The sequence below is a fragment of the Anopheles maculipalpis genome, chromosome 2RL (assembly GCF_943734695.1).
Source record: "Anopheles maculipalpis chromosome 2RL, idAnoMacuDA_375_x, whole genome shotgun sequence".
Lineage (NCBI taxonomy): Eukaryota > Metazoa > Arthropoda > Insecta > Diptera > Culicidae > Anopheles > Anopheles maculipalpis.
The window spans coordinates 92,008,097-92,024,294 of NC_064871.1; the positions used below are offsets into that span (position 1 = coordinate 92,008,097).

The 16,198-nt window shown below is 41.9% G+C and overlaps 2 protein-coding genes across 2 annotated transcripts in view; one reads left to right on the forward strand and one right to left on the reverse strand.

Annotated features, from left to right (window-relative positions):
* Nucleotides 1–4,129: 4,129 nt before the first annotated feature.
* Nucleotides 4,130–4,714, forward strand: LOC126567636 (lysozyme-like). Its single transcript, XM_050223855.1, has 3 exons — nucleotides 4,130–4,349; nucleotides 4,420–4,493; nucleotides 4,556–4,714. Exons 1-3 carry the CDS (start codon nucleotides 4,130–4,132, stop codon nucleotides 4,712–4,714), a joined length of 453 nt encoding a protein of 150 aa, XP_050079812.1.
* A 3,287-nt stretch (nucleotides 4,715–8,001) lies between these two features.
* The window catches only part of LOC126568172 (collagen alpha-1(XVII) chain), a 31,994-nt gene continuing 23,797 nt past the window's right edge, over nucleotides 8,002–16,198 (reverse strand). Inside the window, exons 2-6 of the mRNA XM_050224607.1 lie at nucleotides 10,329–10,531; nucleotides 9,846–10,251; nucleotides 9,650–9,753; nucleotides 8,193–8,667; nucleotides 8,002–8,130 (exon numbers count right to left, since the gene is read on the reverse strand). Of these exons, the coding sequence (XP_050080564.1) occupies nucleotides 8,002–8,130; nucleotides 8,193–8,667; nucleotides 9,650–9,753; nucleotides 9,846–10,251; nucleotides 10,329–10,531 (1,317 nt within the window). The remainder of the gene's footprint in view (nucleotides 8,131–8,192; nucleotides 8,668–9,649; nucleotides 9,754–9,845; nucleotides 10,252–10,328; nucleotides 10,532–16,198) is intronic.

Sequence of the window (16,198 nt, forward strand, 5' to 3'; positions counted from 1 at the left end):
CTCTAAAGAACATATCGAATAATAGATGAGCTTTCTCGACACAAACGTACAGTTTAGAGCAGCTCTGCTATTTAAATCACGCATTCCATCCACAAATCGCTAGAAGGCAATCAGAAACTTTTGCTGCTTCTTTTTTTCTCGCTCCCCAATAAAATGATCATAAATCTTGACTAGTCCCATCCGTGCTCGCTGGCAAGAATGCAGTAAGGATGGGAATGGATCACGCGAGAAGCATCTCAAGCAAGTTCAAAAGAGCACACACTGAAACGGTGACAACGACTCGGGCAAGGTGGGGTGGGCTTACCTCAGCGCATAAGGTTGACGTCATGTGTGGTGCTGCGATCATCAACGATTACTTCGGTGTTCGTGCACTAACCGGTCCGTTGGCGATATTCTATAAAGATTGAAATGATATCACATTTCAACATAAGAAAATAAACCTCTATCGGATATTCAAAGGGAAATAGCTCTCTCCTCGGTACGGCTAGTGTCGCCTCACGATACACCACACACGCACACACAACACAATAAAGCATCAGAAGAGATGCAAAACACAACAAGATCCGAGAGCGGACGAAAAACAAGCTTTTATTAAGGCTTGCTGCTCCCTTCTTCTTAAAAGGCACAGACGCCTGCCAACCGGAGCGCTCACTTCGAGATCAGTCGTCAAGATCAACGCGAGCGAAGCGGACGCCTTATCCTTTTGCTGCGTGGAACTGTGTGTGACTTCGGTGCTACATCCGGTCCTGTTGTCGCGTAGGTTGTTAGAGTGCAGAGTGATTCTTTCCCAAAATGGTGCCGAAAGCGTTCGTGATCGTCTGCCTGTGCTTGTTGGCTGTCGGAAGCTTGAGCAGTGTTTGGGCTGATGTTTCTCACATCGGTAAGTGCCACAGGAATACAATTGCATCTTTTTGATCGCAAACACACGATTGCCGTGTGACCTCACCCCACGAGTGACGAGTTCTAAGTGCTAAAACCCGGGCTGTGAGAAGTTTTGCATCCAGCAGTGTCACATGCACTCTTGATAATGATTTATTTGCATTGTGTGTGTGTGCCTGTGTAAAAAAAAAAACCCTTTAGGTCTAGCCTTTGTGACAACTTAATCTCCATCACGGTTCTCTCGATAATTGTTTCACAAGCAGTTGTAATCCGGAAATGTCCGCTTCGATATGACATCATGTACCGTGGCTCCAGACAAGCTTTAATCTTTGAACGGCTTTTCCAACCAGTTCGTCTAGACTTGTCATCAAAAACAAGCGGCCAAGACAAGACCAAGAACTTTAGTAACATAATCATAGCGAGATAAGTAAAACAAAGACGGGCCCAAAGTGTCCAGAAGCAACCGGTTTCGTTTTGTTCCGTTCCGCACAGTTCTTTCGCGATTACTTTGCCCGTCAATCTGCAATAGGGTTTTTGATCCTTCGCTTCTTGCGAATGTACAGTAATGGTCATAAAAATGGAACCATCTGTTATGTTTTACGGTGTGCTATGGTATTGGTTTATTTAAAAAAAAAAATATTCTAAAATGTTTATTCACATTTTCAATAAAATTTATGAGTGTCTTCAATTTAAATGTACAAAAGATCAAGTCAAGTGCCTCAATGATGGTTGTTGCTCTGAGCTTTATTGATCACAACCTCATAAACCTTGGTGTCTCTTATGTAGTCCTCGCCAAGCGTACCAAACGTAATCTAAATTGTTGCCCTTTACATATCACAAACCGCTAAGCTTTGAGAATAATTAAGTTCTTCTTTTAGACCGCACAATTTCGATAGATTCTTAAACAGCGGCTGGTCGGCTTGCCTTTACTTCTTCGGCCACCGCTGTACTATGACTCTTATGTGTGACTCTTTAATCGGCCCATTTGTTTACGCGACGCTCGCTCTTGACGGTTGTCACTTGGCCTTGGTGAGGTTGTTTTTGCTTCGCACAACCTATCCCTGCCCAAATCCAGCTGCTGCGGCCCGTTTTGGAACCGGTTCCGGTCTCACTACTGGCGCAGATGCGGGAGAAAGGAACTGCAAAGTTGGTGGAGGCGAAGCATCAAGACGGGATCAAAGCATTTCGCCTATTTCGGCACAGATGACTCTTGGTTTCTTTTTTTTTCGCTGTTGTCTGCCGCCAAACTTATCATCTCGGAGGGGGGACGATTCCGTTTAATAACGGGACGGTGGGTTTTCGTGGCATGCGCGTACGATGATTAATTGCGTTTTATTCCGCGGGTCGGACAGCAAGAAGTCAAGGAAATGTCCTGAAGGCATTTGCTCTTGAAGGGTGTACTGTTATTATCATGTGTGAATTGTTTTGTCACTTTAGACCATTTATCCTTCGCCTTATTTTCTTTGTCATAATTATCTTCTTGTTTCATCGTTTTTGGTCCGTCGTATTTCTTGGTTAGAAATATCTGTTCTCTTTGTTGGTCTGTTATTAAACATAAACAAGGAGATTTTCGCTTGAAAAAATCAGTCAATTTAGATTTAATTTTTACATAAATCCCACACAAGACAAAAATGATGTCAATAAATCAAGGCACTTGCTTACTTTAGGAGGACTTCTCGTTATATTTTAGGTTAACTTTTGGTTACTGATTTAATTTATAGCTGGCGAACCTTTTCCTCTTGTTAAATGTTGCTTATTCCATTAATAGAGCAGTGAGTTTAACGATAGGTTAAGAGAGAGATCTCGTTGCTATCCAAGACGTCTCGTCTATAAGGAGATCTTATAGAGTTATAGCTACAGGGCGTTCGGGATATTTTGACCCGTCACCTACGGAGAAAGAAAAATTTTTTTTTTGCAAAATTAATCATCGGGGAATTTTTTTGTTTTAGAAATAGAAGCTTATCATGTATTTTATTCATTTTATTCAAAATATCCCCCCTCGGCTTCTATTACGGTTTCCACCCGTCTCCGGAACCGGGAACAAGCCCTGGCGACAGTTTCGCGGGGTAGGGCCGCGAAAACGGACCTGATTTTCGCCATCAGCTCCGCCTTGGTGTTGCTAGAGGTTCTTTTGATGCCCCGTTCCACCGCGCTCCACACAACATAATCCATTGGATTAAGATCCGGGGAGCTGGGTGGCCACACATTCGGCGCGGTGAAGTCGTTGAAATTGGCCGCCAACCACTTTATCGTTTTGGAGGTTTTAGAGGCGCTTGTAAGAGAAGTACCGGAGGCCTTCTCGTCATTCAGGGCCATTTTCATCGTGGATGGTGCCACCCCCATCTCACGTGCCAACGGCCAAATTCCGATCCCCGGATTTTCCATCACGCGCGCCTGGAGGTCAGCCAGGAAAGCGTCGGTCCGCACGCAATCCCGCCGCTGAGAATGTTGTTTGCAAATCGATCACGAGTTATAAACAAAAATGTAACTGTCAAAATTATTATATCATTTCTCTAGCACCCACTCGCCCTCACCCAAAGATCCTCACAAACTCTTAATTCACCATTCAACGTGAACTTCAACAAATCATTACGAAGGATAAAAGTGAAGGAAATATTACTGTAACAGTCAATAATGAACAGATGATCAGTATCTTAATTCAGAGAACCAGTCAATCAAGACATTAGAATGCAAAAAATATTAAGCTTACTACGTGCAAAGGTCTTATCCAACAATAATCATACCATTTCAATAAAAGATTGATCGGCCATTTCATGCGCCATTCAGCGCATGTTTACAGCTTTACCCTGACCAAGTGCTCTGTAGGAAGAACCACATGAATGTTGCATAATAACCATAAGGAGAGAGCTGTACATTACTCATCCATCGCATCCATCGGACAAATCCTGCTATTATTATGTCCGACGTTTATTCCGATATGATTGATTTAAATGCTCCTACCGTTTCTTACTTATAATCAGCTCTTTATACACACACTCAATCACTACTTGTGTGATGAAGATAAGCCATCTTAGCCGTTGTGAATAAGATGATGGCAATTGTATGTAATCATCTGGACACCTTTATGTACATTGTAGCGTCATAAATCGTACCGGTTGAAGGTCGCCTTTCGCGCTATTTGAGGACATAATAGAACGGACACATACACACATCATGCATAATGGTGCAGGGCTTTACTTCCGGGTTGGGTTACTGATATTTTGTCTACCTTTAGACGAGTGATTAATAAATGGGTTTTTTTTCTCATTTTCATTCCTCTACAGCTCCCGCACCGCTAGAGGATCCTGTCACCGACGTTTGTCTGTCCTGTATCTGTGAGGCGTCGTCTGGATGTGATGCGTCGCTAAAGTGCAATGGAGATGTTTGTGGCATGTTCCGCATTACCTGGGCGTATTGGGCCGATGCCGGTAAGCCTGTCCAGCAGGGTGATTCTCCCGATTCTCAGAATGGTGCGTAACAATGCGGCAAATGATGATGAAAAAGCTGTTTTGTATTAACATTTTATGATAATTCTTGCAGCTTATTCAAACTGTGCCAACGAACCGTACTGTGCCGCCAGAACCGTGCAGGGTTACATGAGGAAGTTTGGACAGGTAAGATAGAAATATTACTATTAGTTGAGGTTTAGTAGTGACAAAACTCCTTCCCGAAATAGGACTGCAATGGTGACGGTACGATTGATTGCTTCGATCACGCAATCATCCACAAACTGGGAGGCTACAACTGCAAGAACCAGGTACCGATCGTCTACCAGTCAAAGATCGATGAGTGCATCCAGCGAAAGGCGGTCGAGTATGGTGCCGTCCGTCAGTAGGCACGTTCTGCCATTTATTTATATTATTATATTTAAATTCGATCGGTCGTTTCCCATCTCTCTTTCGCATGTCGATTTAATACCCTTTTCTGTGAAGAATTCTAAAAAATAAATCCACAAAAAACGACATTTTATGACTTTAACGTATCTTTATTTGTCAAAAGCTATTGTGGCTCTGTTCGGTTTTCGGCTCATATTTTTTCTTTGTAATAGTCATGCCAGGAAGGTTTGTTAGATATAGGTATTTTTTTCTACCATTGCGGCTGTTAAAAAAAGAACTTAATCTTACATGATCTTTCAAAACAACACAAACAACATATTGCCTCCAACGAGGATCCCCCGGTTTCGTTGATCGAAAGTTTTTCCCTACGGTACAATTGTTCGAATAATTCCCTTTCTCATCGCTTCAGTCGTCGCTTAAACTCACACACATCGGTTTACCTTGCTTCAGCTAAACAACAATCACCTAATAATGAGCAAACTTTGTCCTTCTTTGTAGTGAATAAAGCGATCGCTAAAGGAAAGAAAGGAGTCAAATGGAAAATGTATTCAATTTGCAATGTCTGCTCGTTCAGCTTATAATTCATCACAAGTGTTCATGGCATCGATTGTTTGGTTTGTTACTATAAAAAGGAAAGACTTTTTGTGATTAAAATGTGTTTTTCCTCATTTTGAGGTGTTCAAACTCATGATCTTGTGGTTGATTTTTATCTGCCCCCAAAGGTATGCAATATGTATGCTCGTGAAATTGAAAGCTTCAACGTAGAGCATTATATTGCATACTTTTGGGCGGGCTTTTAAATCAGAAACATAAAACAAACAGCCGTTCGAAGAAGTGCACTGAAAGTTGCAAAATTACTATGGTTTTTTTTCCTAACTTTTCTAAACGAGGAAGTAATACTGTAAATTTTGAACAAAGCCAATTTGTTTTCAAATAAAAAACACATTTTTTCACATTGTTGCACGCTTCCTGCTTCCTGCATTGATGCAATCTTTTTTTGTTGTTGTATTTATTAGCTTGTTCTGATTTATCGTCTTTTTTATTTAGGAGGTAGCTTTTCTGTGTCTTCTCCTTCTTCCTCCTTCTACTTTACTATTAGTGTTACTATTTTTTCTGTTTTTCTGAATTTTGTGAAGTTTTTTCTCTGTCAATTGTTTTATTCCTAGAGGAGAATGTTCGTGTTGAAAAACGTTTCGTGAACGTTTATAAAGAAGAATTGCAATCTTAAGTGTTGTCGATAAAAGTGCTCCAGACACGTTAGCCAAACAAGATAACGATCTCCTTTTTCCTACATGAATTCCACGCACTTTTGTTCGATATGTCGTGTCGTATATTTTCAGTGTAGTCCGGCAACTGTCAACATCGTTTTTCTTGCACTCAATTGACATGTAATCGATCGCTTATTCTTATCCTTCCTCTGCTTTTTCTTTTAAAGTATAAAGTGATATTAAAACGAACAACCAACCACTTTCCTTGCTTTGTATTCTGTTTGGCAACGGGATAGTTTAGTGAGTAATGGTGGACCGCTGGATAAGTTGCTGCATCAATCCGGGCGCTACACAGCTTTAATGCACAAACTATAAGTGTTCAGGGGCTCTCTACCACATGGAGGACTCTTCTCCTGCTCGCATACAGACACACATTACACACACATAACACACATACACACACTCTAACGTCAGGATCGGAAAACATTATTGCTGTCATTGTTGAGGGACGTTTAGTTTATTTTAGGTCCGCTTGCCTACCGGAATCGCTTACTACACACGTACGTGCACTGAAGACGTTTTCAGGTCACACTCACTCATAGTGTGACGTGACACGTTTTGGTAGCAAAATCTAAAATGCATTGCACATGCGGAATGTTCCGGTTTCGGTTTTTAGATTGCGGGGGCTGGTTAGGTTTGTTCATTAAATTTGTTTTAAAATTCTATAACAACAATTCCTTCCTTTCCTATCCTTTTTGAATGGTTGTAGCTCTAATGTTTCACTTTCAACTACTTTTTTATGGGTTTTCTACTATCTTTTTTTATTAGTTTTTTTGGCTACATAACAGACACCAACCAGCCAGTAACATCTATGATTCGAGTTATTTTTTTTTAATGGTTTACTCCACCTATTTTTAGTTAATTACAATTCTTTTTTTATAATTTTTCTCTCTTTATTTATTCGCTACTAAAGGAAGAAGTTTATTCGATTTTTTTTGCTCTTGCTTCCTTTCGAATTCGTTTTCCACACGCGGATTTACTTCAACCTATCACAGTGAGCTTTTGTGTGTTTTTTCGCGAAAGTGATCGTATGACAGCGGTAAGGAATCCGTTTTTTGGGTTGTTTTCTTTAAAAAAATGGATACAACACGGTGCTTTCTTTTTCTTTTAAAAGTTACTGATTATGTACTGAAGGATAGGAGCGATGCATGATTTAGAATGTTTTAACGGGGAGGAAGCCTGCTTGAATTTGGTGGACAGGGCTGCTAAACTGCCTCAGGAATGGTGGGAATCGTTCTACTTCTAATGGGGGGATAGTTTTCTAAAAAATATAATAAAAAAGGAAATAAAATTCGGTACCGTTACTTGTGCTGTTTCTTACTCTCTCACAACACTCAAATCGGTTTAGGAACATAGATTTTATACCTAATTGCCATGAGCAACTCTACCACACCACTTTATCTAACCTGCTGCAGTGACAGTGAAACAGAGAACTTATTTCTTATATGTTTTCCTCTTCTATTTAGTCGTTTCGGCTACGTGGGATGAATGTGATATGTGTTTTTTGTTCTACTATTTTTTGCCCCTTTTTTATGCGTGTGTTTTATACTTTATAAGTTATGACGTTCTTTTTTAACAGAACTTTCAGTTTTTACAGCTTAGTTACAGCTTGTATTTATATAAAATAAAAATAAAATTATTTATCTCTTTTCTTGATTAATTTCAAAATTCCAACGGAGTATTCATAATAACATAAAAACGAGCTAAAAGTTACCAAAAAACAATACACTTAACGAATCAATATGATCCAAAAACCGGTTCGATTCGAGGAAGCAACAGACAAACGGAGAATACAAGGCAGTTGATGGAACAAAACCATTGCGTTCGGGATTCTTCTCTAAGTGGCGCTTCTCTTTATGCTTTATTTTAGAGAAAAGCTTCCATTGAAACCACGTTTCACTTCTTTTCTTAATCTCTTTTGCTCTCTTTCTACTCTTGATTACTTTGCTTTGGAAGCTAACTGTGTTTATTGTGATTTTCTCTTTCACTTTTCCATTTTTCTTACTTATTATTTAACTTTACTTTAATCCATTTCCACCTTCGTGCGCGAGCAGTGCTTCTTTCGCTTCTCGCTTGCCACGCTTTTTCTCCTCCTTGGCGAGCATTTTCGCGAGCTTTTCCTCCTCTTTGGCAATGCGTTTTTCTTCCTGCAAAGTAAGAAAACCGTCATTCTATTGTTGCATTTGTTTTTAAAGACAATTTTTCGTACCTTTCTGGCCTCCTTTTCCGCCTTCTGCTTGGCCTTTTCTTCCTTCTTTTTCTTCTCGATCGTTTCGTTCTTTTTATTGTCGTACTTTTCGTCCTGCTTGCTGACGAGCGAATGGGTACTGCTGCAACCCATCCCTCCACCACCGTCACCACCACTTCCTCCTCTACTGTTGCCTCCACCCGCGCCTCCTGTGCCTCCACCACCGCTCAGTCCCGATGGGCCAGCCGATGAGGAGGAAGCGGACAGAACGCGTGCCTTTGGTGTGGAGTTGTTAACGGCGGTGATGAGTGACGTTGTGACCGGTTTTCCGGTGGCCATGTTGGTTTTGTTGATGGGTGATTTCGATGCAACGGGAGCGATTTTGGCATTTAGGCCGAGCTTGGAGGGACCCGATTTACCGGGGCCAATTTTTTCCACCGTCATGAGGGGGATGGACTCAACTGGGTTCGCCGGTTTGCCTGGCTGGGTGTAGTATCTAGGAAGTAAAACGAGGAAATATATTAATATACAAACATAAAGTAGTATTAGAATACCAAGAAGTATTTCAAACGGAGTTTACACGCTCTTCGCAGGAGTGCAATCAAATTAGATCAGATTGCTTGTTTGAAACCGGTCTAAATCGTTTGCTATTCGAAAACTGTTTTTATTGCATACATTCAGGCGTAAATACCGTCCTATCGCACAGTGATCTTAAAATGGTTCAAAATTAACTCGTTTTATTAAATAATTAACTCGTATTTTTTTTAACAAATGCCACAAGAAGAGTACACTATTAAAATTTATTTGAACTAAATTTTATAGAAAACAATGTCCCTTCCTACAAGCACCATCGCCAAGGAATTGCGCCATCAGCACCCGTTCGCTCTAATAAGATTTAAAAATGTGCCTTTCGTTCTTCTTGAAATGCAAAACAGCAAACACACCATCAAACCGGGCTTTCCAGTGATGAAAAAGCAAAACTTTACCCACCCATAGCAGTGCCAAAGTGTTTTCTTTCAGCACAAAAACCAACCGAGAGTTTCGGTGATCACACAGAATTATGGCAAACTTTGTTGGCCACATGCCAGCGCAAACGGACAACCACATTTTCATCCCCGGCTAACGGGCTCTACCGGTACGGCCAAAAATTTGGTGCACAAACAAATGGCGACAACCGGTGCCGGGCGTGATGTTCTTGTGCATTTGTAAAGTTCTCGTATCACACAGTCGAGAAAATGGGCTTTAAGCTGTAGGACAGTGGGGAAGTAAAGCTAAGGAAATTGGAAAGCGAGACAGTGAGATACTTTTGGCTCGAGAAGGCACTTTGTAACTCTTTCCTGGTGTGTTGGCCCATTGCCAAGTGCACATCGCGTGATAATGCTACGTTGCATAATTTGTTGCCGAAACAGAAAAACTTTGTCGGCCGTGTTGTTCGGCTTTTGTTCACTTGCTTGCTTGCTTGCTTGCTTGATACTTACTTAAACCGTGCGCCCGGATTGGCGGGTGAAGGTGTTCTGTGGCGTGTTGGGCTTTTGAACTCAATGATCGGTGGCAACCGATTTGGCATCTCCGGAAGACGGTTCTGAAGTAAGAAATTGAAGAAGAGAAAGTAAAACCCCTCCCCAGTTTGAATAGTTTATTTGGCACTCGCGCGGTGGGCATCGGCTACCATACCTTTATGTAGTATTGTCCCTTTTTGTGGTAATGCTGGTAGGCTGGATTGCGTGGAATCGCCCCAAGACAACCGCTCGTACTGCAACTCGCCGTACATCCACCCGAACCGTGCCGATGGCTGTGGCCATGCAGCGACCCATCCGTGATACCGCTGGTCGACGATGTGGAAGACATACCGGACGTACCGGACGTGCCGGAGCAGCTGGACATGTTCGAGATACCGGACACGCACGACGAACCCGAACTCATCGAGTACAGACTGGCGGACTGGGTGACCCTCGCATCGACGCTGTACGAACTGGCCGATCCGGGCACACTCCAACTTTTGCTACCCATCGAGTACGTGCTGGCCGAACCTTGCAAGCGCCAGGAAGTCGAACCGGACGTAAGACGATTTATTCTTGCCCTGTTGTGGGGAGGGAAAGTATGTGATGACGGTTAAGTGTAGGCGGAAAACACCCGCGGATAGTTAATGCTACTCACCTGCAGATGACACACCGCAACGGTAGCAACCGTTGCGCCACAGCACTTTGGATCGTTTTGACGAAACATCGGCGGCACACGACCCGATGACCGCACGGTGACGTTTGCATCGTTGCACGTGCATTGATGCAGATGACGCACTCATCCTCCTGCGAGGTTGGAGGTTCGAGTTCGCTTTCCTCCAGCTTGCTGAGCAGTTTTTCCTGCAATGAAACGAGCAGACGGTGTTTAATCTCTGGATTTCGATTCTTCAGCTATTCTTATCGGCAGATGATGGAAAAGTTTTGCAAAGAAAGTGACAATGTTTGGTTCTAAAGGAATGTTTGGCAATTACCTTTAAGGTCGATGCTAGAAATATTGTCTTACTTAAATGCTACGTTTACCACAGATTTTGTCTTCCACGACACTGTTCGTCTTTGCCCATGAATCCTGTTAGCCTTACTTGAGTCTTAAATTACGGTGTAAAACTTAATTCCTAAACAGAAACAGAAGCTTGTAAAATCAAGATATAGCTCAAGAAAACCTGTAGAACCTTTCAAGTCCCACTACTCACATATGCCTCCGCGACATGAACTTTACCCTATATTGACAGAATCCCTCTTAGTCGCGATCGACAGGATTTTTGATCCTATGTGTGTGGAAGGACCATGAACGACTGGCTACAATGATGAGCTCTACGAGTTGTACGCTCAGTTATAGAAGGATTGATGGCGCTGATATGACGGGTAGAATATTGGATTGATAGAAACGATTGTACTGCTTGATGAAAAATTGAATAAGATTACAGAAACACATGGCTCTTGACCAACGTAAAAAAAAATAATAAACTAGACTATTTCAACTACCCTCATCAGTCTATATCCCTCCAATTTGATAAGGAAAAATCGGTGAATACCTATACAAACTAGCTCAAGAGAAACCAACATGAATCCCCAGTTCTACAGATGAGAGTCAATTTAAAGGGAATGAACTGATATTCATCAACTACAATTTAATAATTCAATTAAATTCACCTCAACTCCAACCGTTCTAGCTCGTTAAGTGATAAAGGATTATCTGCTCCTACACACAAACGCCTCGTGCGATGCATCCACCCAACAAAAAAAAGGCCTGTACTTTTATCGTAGGAAATAAATCACTTCCTTGCACACGATAAGCAAACTGGTAAGAAGCCACTCGAGAAGTCAGCCTTTCAAGTTTAACAACCAAGTGAATTGATTCTTCTATTTCACCCGAACGACTAATTATGGCCACCACTTCGCCACGGAGGCGGAAACTACTTCCGATTGTTGGCCCAAGCCCACACTTCACCAAGCCGGCCGCGAGGTGCATTGGCACACCAAGCTAATGCTTAGCACAATTTAGCCACACATGCACATGGGATCGTCTGTCGTAAACTAGCGTTCTTCTTCGTTCCTTTGAGTGCACTAACCGCCTTAGAACGGACAACGTTTGCGTACCGCGTTACCGACCGCAAAGTTACGACCGCTGCTAGGGAGACAGAGGGAGAGGTTAGGCAAGCGGTCCCATAATACGTCAAACCCAGACGGAAACAATTATGAGTGCATTTGCCGCCTTTTTCCTGCGGTTCATTTTAGTCTTTAACCTGCCTGACGTAGCCCACACATTCGTTGACCTGCATGAGCTAATGCTGCTGACTCCGAACGCCGAACGGTAAGCAAATTAATTTCTGTTCCTGTGCGGCGAAACCTAAGTTTCGGTTTAGGCTTTCAAGTGTTTCCGAAAAAAAAAAAAGCAAACATCTCGAACAATGTACGAACGGCGGCGCCATGGTTCCACTTGGGGTTTTCGCAACAGTTCGCACCAGGTTCAAGGTAGAGCAAACCAGGGGCGTATGATGACATTAGCGAGGGTTGTGCCTGACAGGTGACGGAGATCCGTTGTGTAGCGGTTTTTAAGTGGATAAATGCCGGCCAGAGATTAGACGGCAGACAGGCAAATGTCACGAGTGGCACGAGGCACGTGCAGCATGAAACGATCGGTACCAGTTCAAGTGAATGCGGAAGCTTCGTATGTATGCAAGAGTTTGATCATTTTGGACTAATAGGACTTCTTCGCTACGAAAGCCATTTGCCAAGAGTTTGATTTGTAGTTAAATTTAATGATCGACTTTCAGAGAAGTCGCGCCGCGACACATCAGGAACTAATTAAAAGCCCTTTAGCGGCAATGCTTTAAGTACCCTGTCATGGTCAATATGTCACGATGCTCTTCGCCCGCAATTGTGGGCATGTGTTTACCTAAGCCGATCCAAAATGTTGTGTTTTGTCTAATTAAGCTGTTACTGCTGCGTGGCTGGTACAGTTTTCTTCACACTCGCTGCTCCCAATTGACCGTGAATTATTAATTCTTTACTCACGCTGTGAGCAGGTTCCTCGAGCCGGTTCGAATGGGAATATCGGTGTGTTGAAAGTGATCACAGCACCGATTTTCGTCGCCGAAGGGTCTTAACCGGTTTTTTGTTGTGAAGAGGGCTGGATTTTAATGTGATTTAGGAGGGCTATTGGGCTGTGTGTAGGGCATTGGGTAGCCTTGAATGGCCCTGGCATGCATGCAGGGCATCAATTTGAAGCTAATGGCAAGCGAGAGCAGAATCATCGGTGATGCACGGTAATTTGTAGCGTGACAACGAGTGTGAAAAAGGGTGCTTTTGTGCACCATCATAGGAATAGCAGAGCCCTCTAGTAAAATGATCTTGCGAGAAGCTATTATTTGAAATAGCTTATTCGAGCCATTAAAGCCAAGCAAATGATGGATTAATGTTGATGGATGAGAGGATTGTTTGTCAACATACAATTTATACATGAGTGAAACCGAAAGAATTTTACTGATGGTTAATTGTAAATGAACGTTCATTTCTATCTAATTGGAGCTTGCTTTCGAATTTTACGTTCTTTATTTGAGATTTTATCGCATTTGTAGTGCTTTAGTACCGCTGCAATTTGCATTAATTTCTGCAAATTCCTTATGAGGTTTATATAGCTATAAATATGTGTTGTGTATTACTGCAAGAAATACAAACAAATTTTTGAAGATCTTGGGAACGTTAGTTCCCAAGAACGTCGCCCCAAGACGTTCAAAAACAGATATTTAGGTGGTCTTACTGTTTTGTCCATTTCTGGCTGTGTGTTAGGAATTAAATTTCAATTCAAAATTAAAAAAAAACATACAAAAACAGGCTATGATTGCCGTAGAAAAAGTATTTTAAAAACCCGTAAAGAAAAGCAAAATAGTCAAGTTAAGAAAGTTTATTCGAATATCACTCAAACCAACATGTTAGTTAAGTAGGTTTCCTTTTGAAAAGAATACAAAATACAATAATACCACCTTGAAAGAAGGAATGTTTAATAAAAGCCAACAAAAAGAAAGAAAATTTCCCATCAAGTACACCAAATTACCCCGTTTATCTTCTAATCCATCGATCACACAGCTGTCACACCGTTTCTCCGTCCCCTTGAGCATCCAGCTCTCGCTGGCTGACTCTCACTTTTCTTCCAACCGAACTGGTGTCAAAACTTCCGTCAATAGCACCACATTCAGTCCATTTCTGGCCATGTGAACCGATAGATAACCTTCATCGATCTTCACCACTGTACGGCCGCGGCGATCGATCTAATCCAATCCTTGGCTAAGGTCAAGTTCGAGCGCACAGCCACAGTAATTGAAAATGGTGTTGGTATCGTATGTCTGCTCGCTCACCAAGCAATCGCACAAAACAACAACAACAACGTCAGCCTTTCGGAAGACAGAGAAGTAAACATGCCGATGGTCTCGATCCATCCACGAGTGTGGTGTTGCTGCTGTGCAAGCAAAGTGCGCTCGGTGTTTTGAGTAATCGATAGGCAAAAGACGCCAAGACATTCGACGAACAGACGAGCATACTCATGCCGCATAACAAATGCCGGTGGCCGGGAGGGTTATGCACAGCTACCGTCATTGTGTGCTATGGACGAGGGAAGGAGAGAGAGAGAGAGGGAGACATTGAACAGTTTCCAATCGGAACTGAATGTTAACATAAACATTTGGAGGATAAAGTAGGACAAATGGAGCTACTTGTGCTACTATTCAAGGTAGATTAATCCTAAGAAAAAGATGAAGCTGCAAGATGTTTTTTCAAGATGATTTTCCTTTAAAACACGAATAATATTTTTTTGTTCGAAATACTTTACAAATATTTCACATGTAATGACAAGCTCCAAATATTTATAAACTAAACACGAACCGTTATGGTTCTATTGTTTTCCTTTACCCTTCTGCACACAACTAACAATAAAATATTCTTGCAGAGATCCCCAACACAAATAAAAGACAACCACACAACTTGTTCTGCAAATGAATATAAATATGCATTAATGTTTCTTCTTCGGAATGGTTAAAAAAAGAAGCAAAACAACCAATGTTCAAACACATTTGCATACCTAATGCGTGCACCTGACGAATAGAAGCTTCCCGAACGGTCAAGAGGCTCGTCGTCTTGCAGGAGAAATCGTTTTCTGCAGAATGTGACAAAGTAGTTATTTCAAGGATTTTTAAACAACGTTTTGGTTTTTTTTCCGTTTCCGAACCATGGAACCAGTTTGCTTAAAACTGAAGCAAGGAAGCGCGCTGAACATATTGATATAACGTATGGTTTTCGACTCGGTTTGATTGAAGGTCGAATGCCAATCCTCCAAGCAAAAAGCAAAATTATCAGTCCGGTTCGGGTCCTGTTACATCTGCCAGCTGTTTTACAGTTTGATAGAGAGCTTGAAAAGAAAATTAAACCATAAATCATCGCACTTTACCATGCGCAGAGAAAAGGCTCATTCTACAATTACAAACAGAGACATAAAACCCGGCTGCAAATCCGGTTAATTGGTAGTAATCGGCTCCCTTTTGTTCTCCACAAATCTACGACCTACTCCCATCATAATCCGTTTCGGGGCTATGCGTACAGCGGGAAGTTCCTTGCACTTGGTTGCTCCATGGCGTCGGGGTTTCGCCGGACGGAAGGCCTTAATTAGCTCATTTGCATGCGTTCTGCAGACTCGGTACGTGCGATACTTGTATGCGACCCACGCCTCAATCTTCCCAAACGTCAACGTCTACGTTCTGATGCGTGTAGCGTGCGCTCAAGCGTGTCGATCGATTACGTCTTGCGCGTTTACCAATGTACACGAACGGCACGTGCTGCTGCTGTTGATAATGGCAATGAAGACATGTTGGTGCACCAAACACTGGGACACCCCACTGGGTTTTTGGGGAGCAGGGTTTTGTTTCGTCAGCAGCTCGTTCGGGATTGGTAGAAGCTTCTTCATTGCCAAAAATAGCACCTCTTCTACCTTTCCAAAAAAGCTTCATTCCAAGAATTATTTAAGGGACACGAAGGGAGACTCAGCTGATGACTCAGTAGAAAATGGGCAGTAGGATGAAAGCATAAGAAAGAGTAGCCTGAAACGGGACTCCAATCAATTGTTTATTTAGGAAAAGTATCGGAAATGTATTCTTATAGGGTACACAGCTTTATGAAGGTCTGGGCAAACGGTGCTTCAAATTTATAAATATCTGTATTAAACACAGAAATCATAAATATTATTAGAAGATTAGTAAAAGTTTTTAACGGTAAAGCTCTATTAACGAACTTAGCTGGTGTAAAATGCCAAATCTATTGGTAACTGTGCTTGATTTTTTGAGCAACAGTAAAGGGTTTTTCGTTAAGCTCACTTCCTCAAAGACGTCTTATATCACATGACTGACAAGTTTTCTTTCAGCACCACTTGTAAGTCTCAGGCGATGAAATTATTCGTCCATAAATGTATGCGATTCATAAAACTGAGACTTTCTGTAGCACAATCTATAATTTAGACCCATT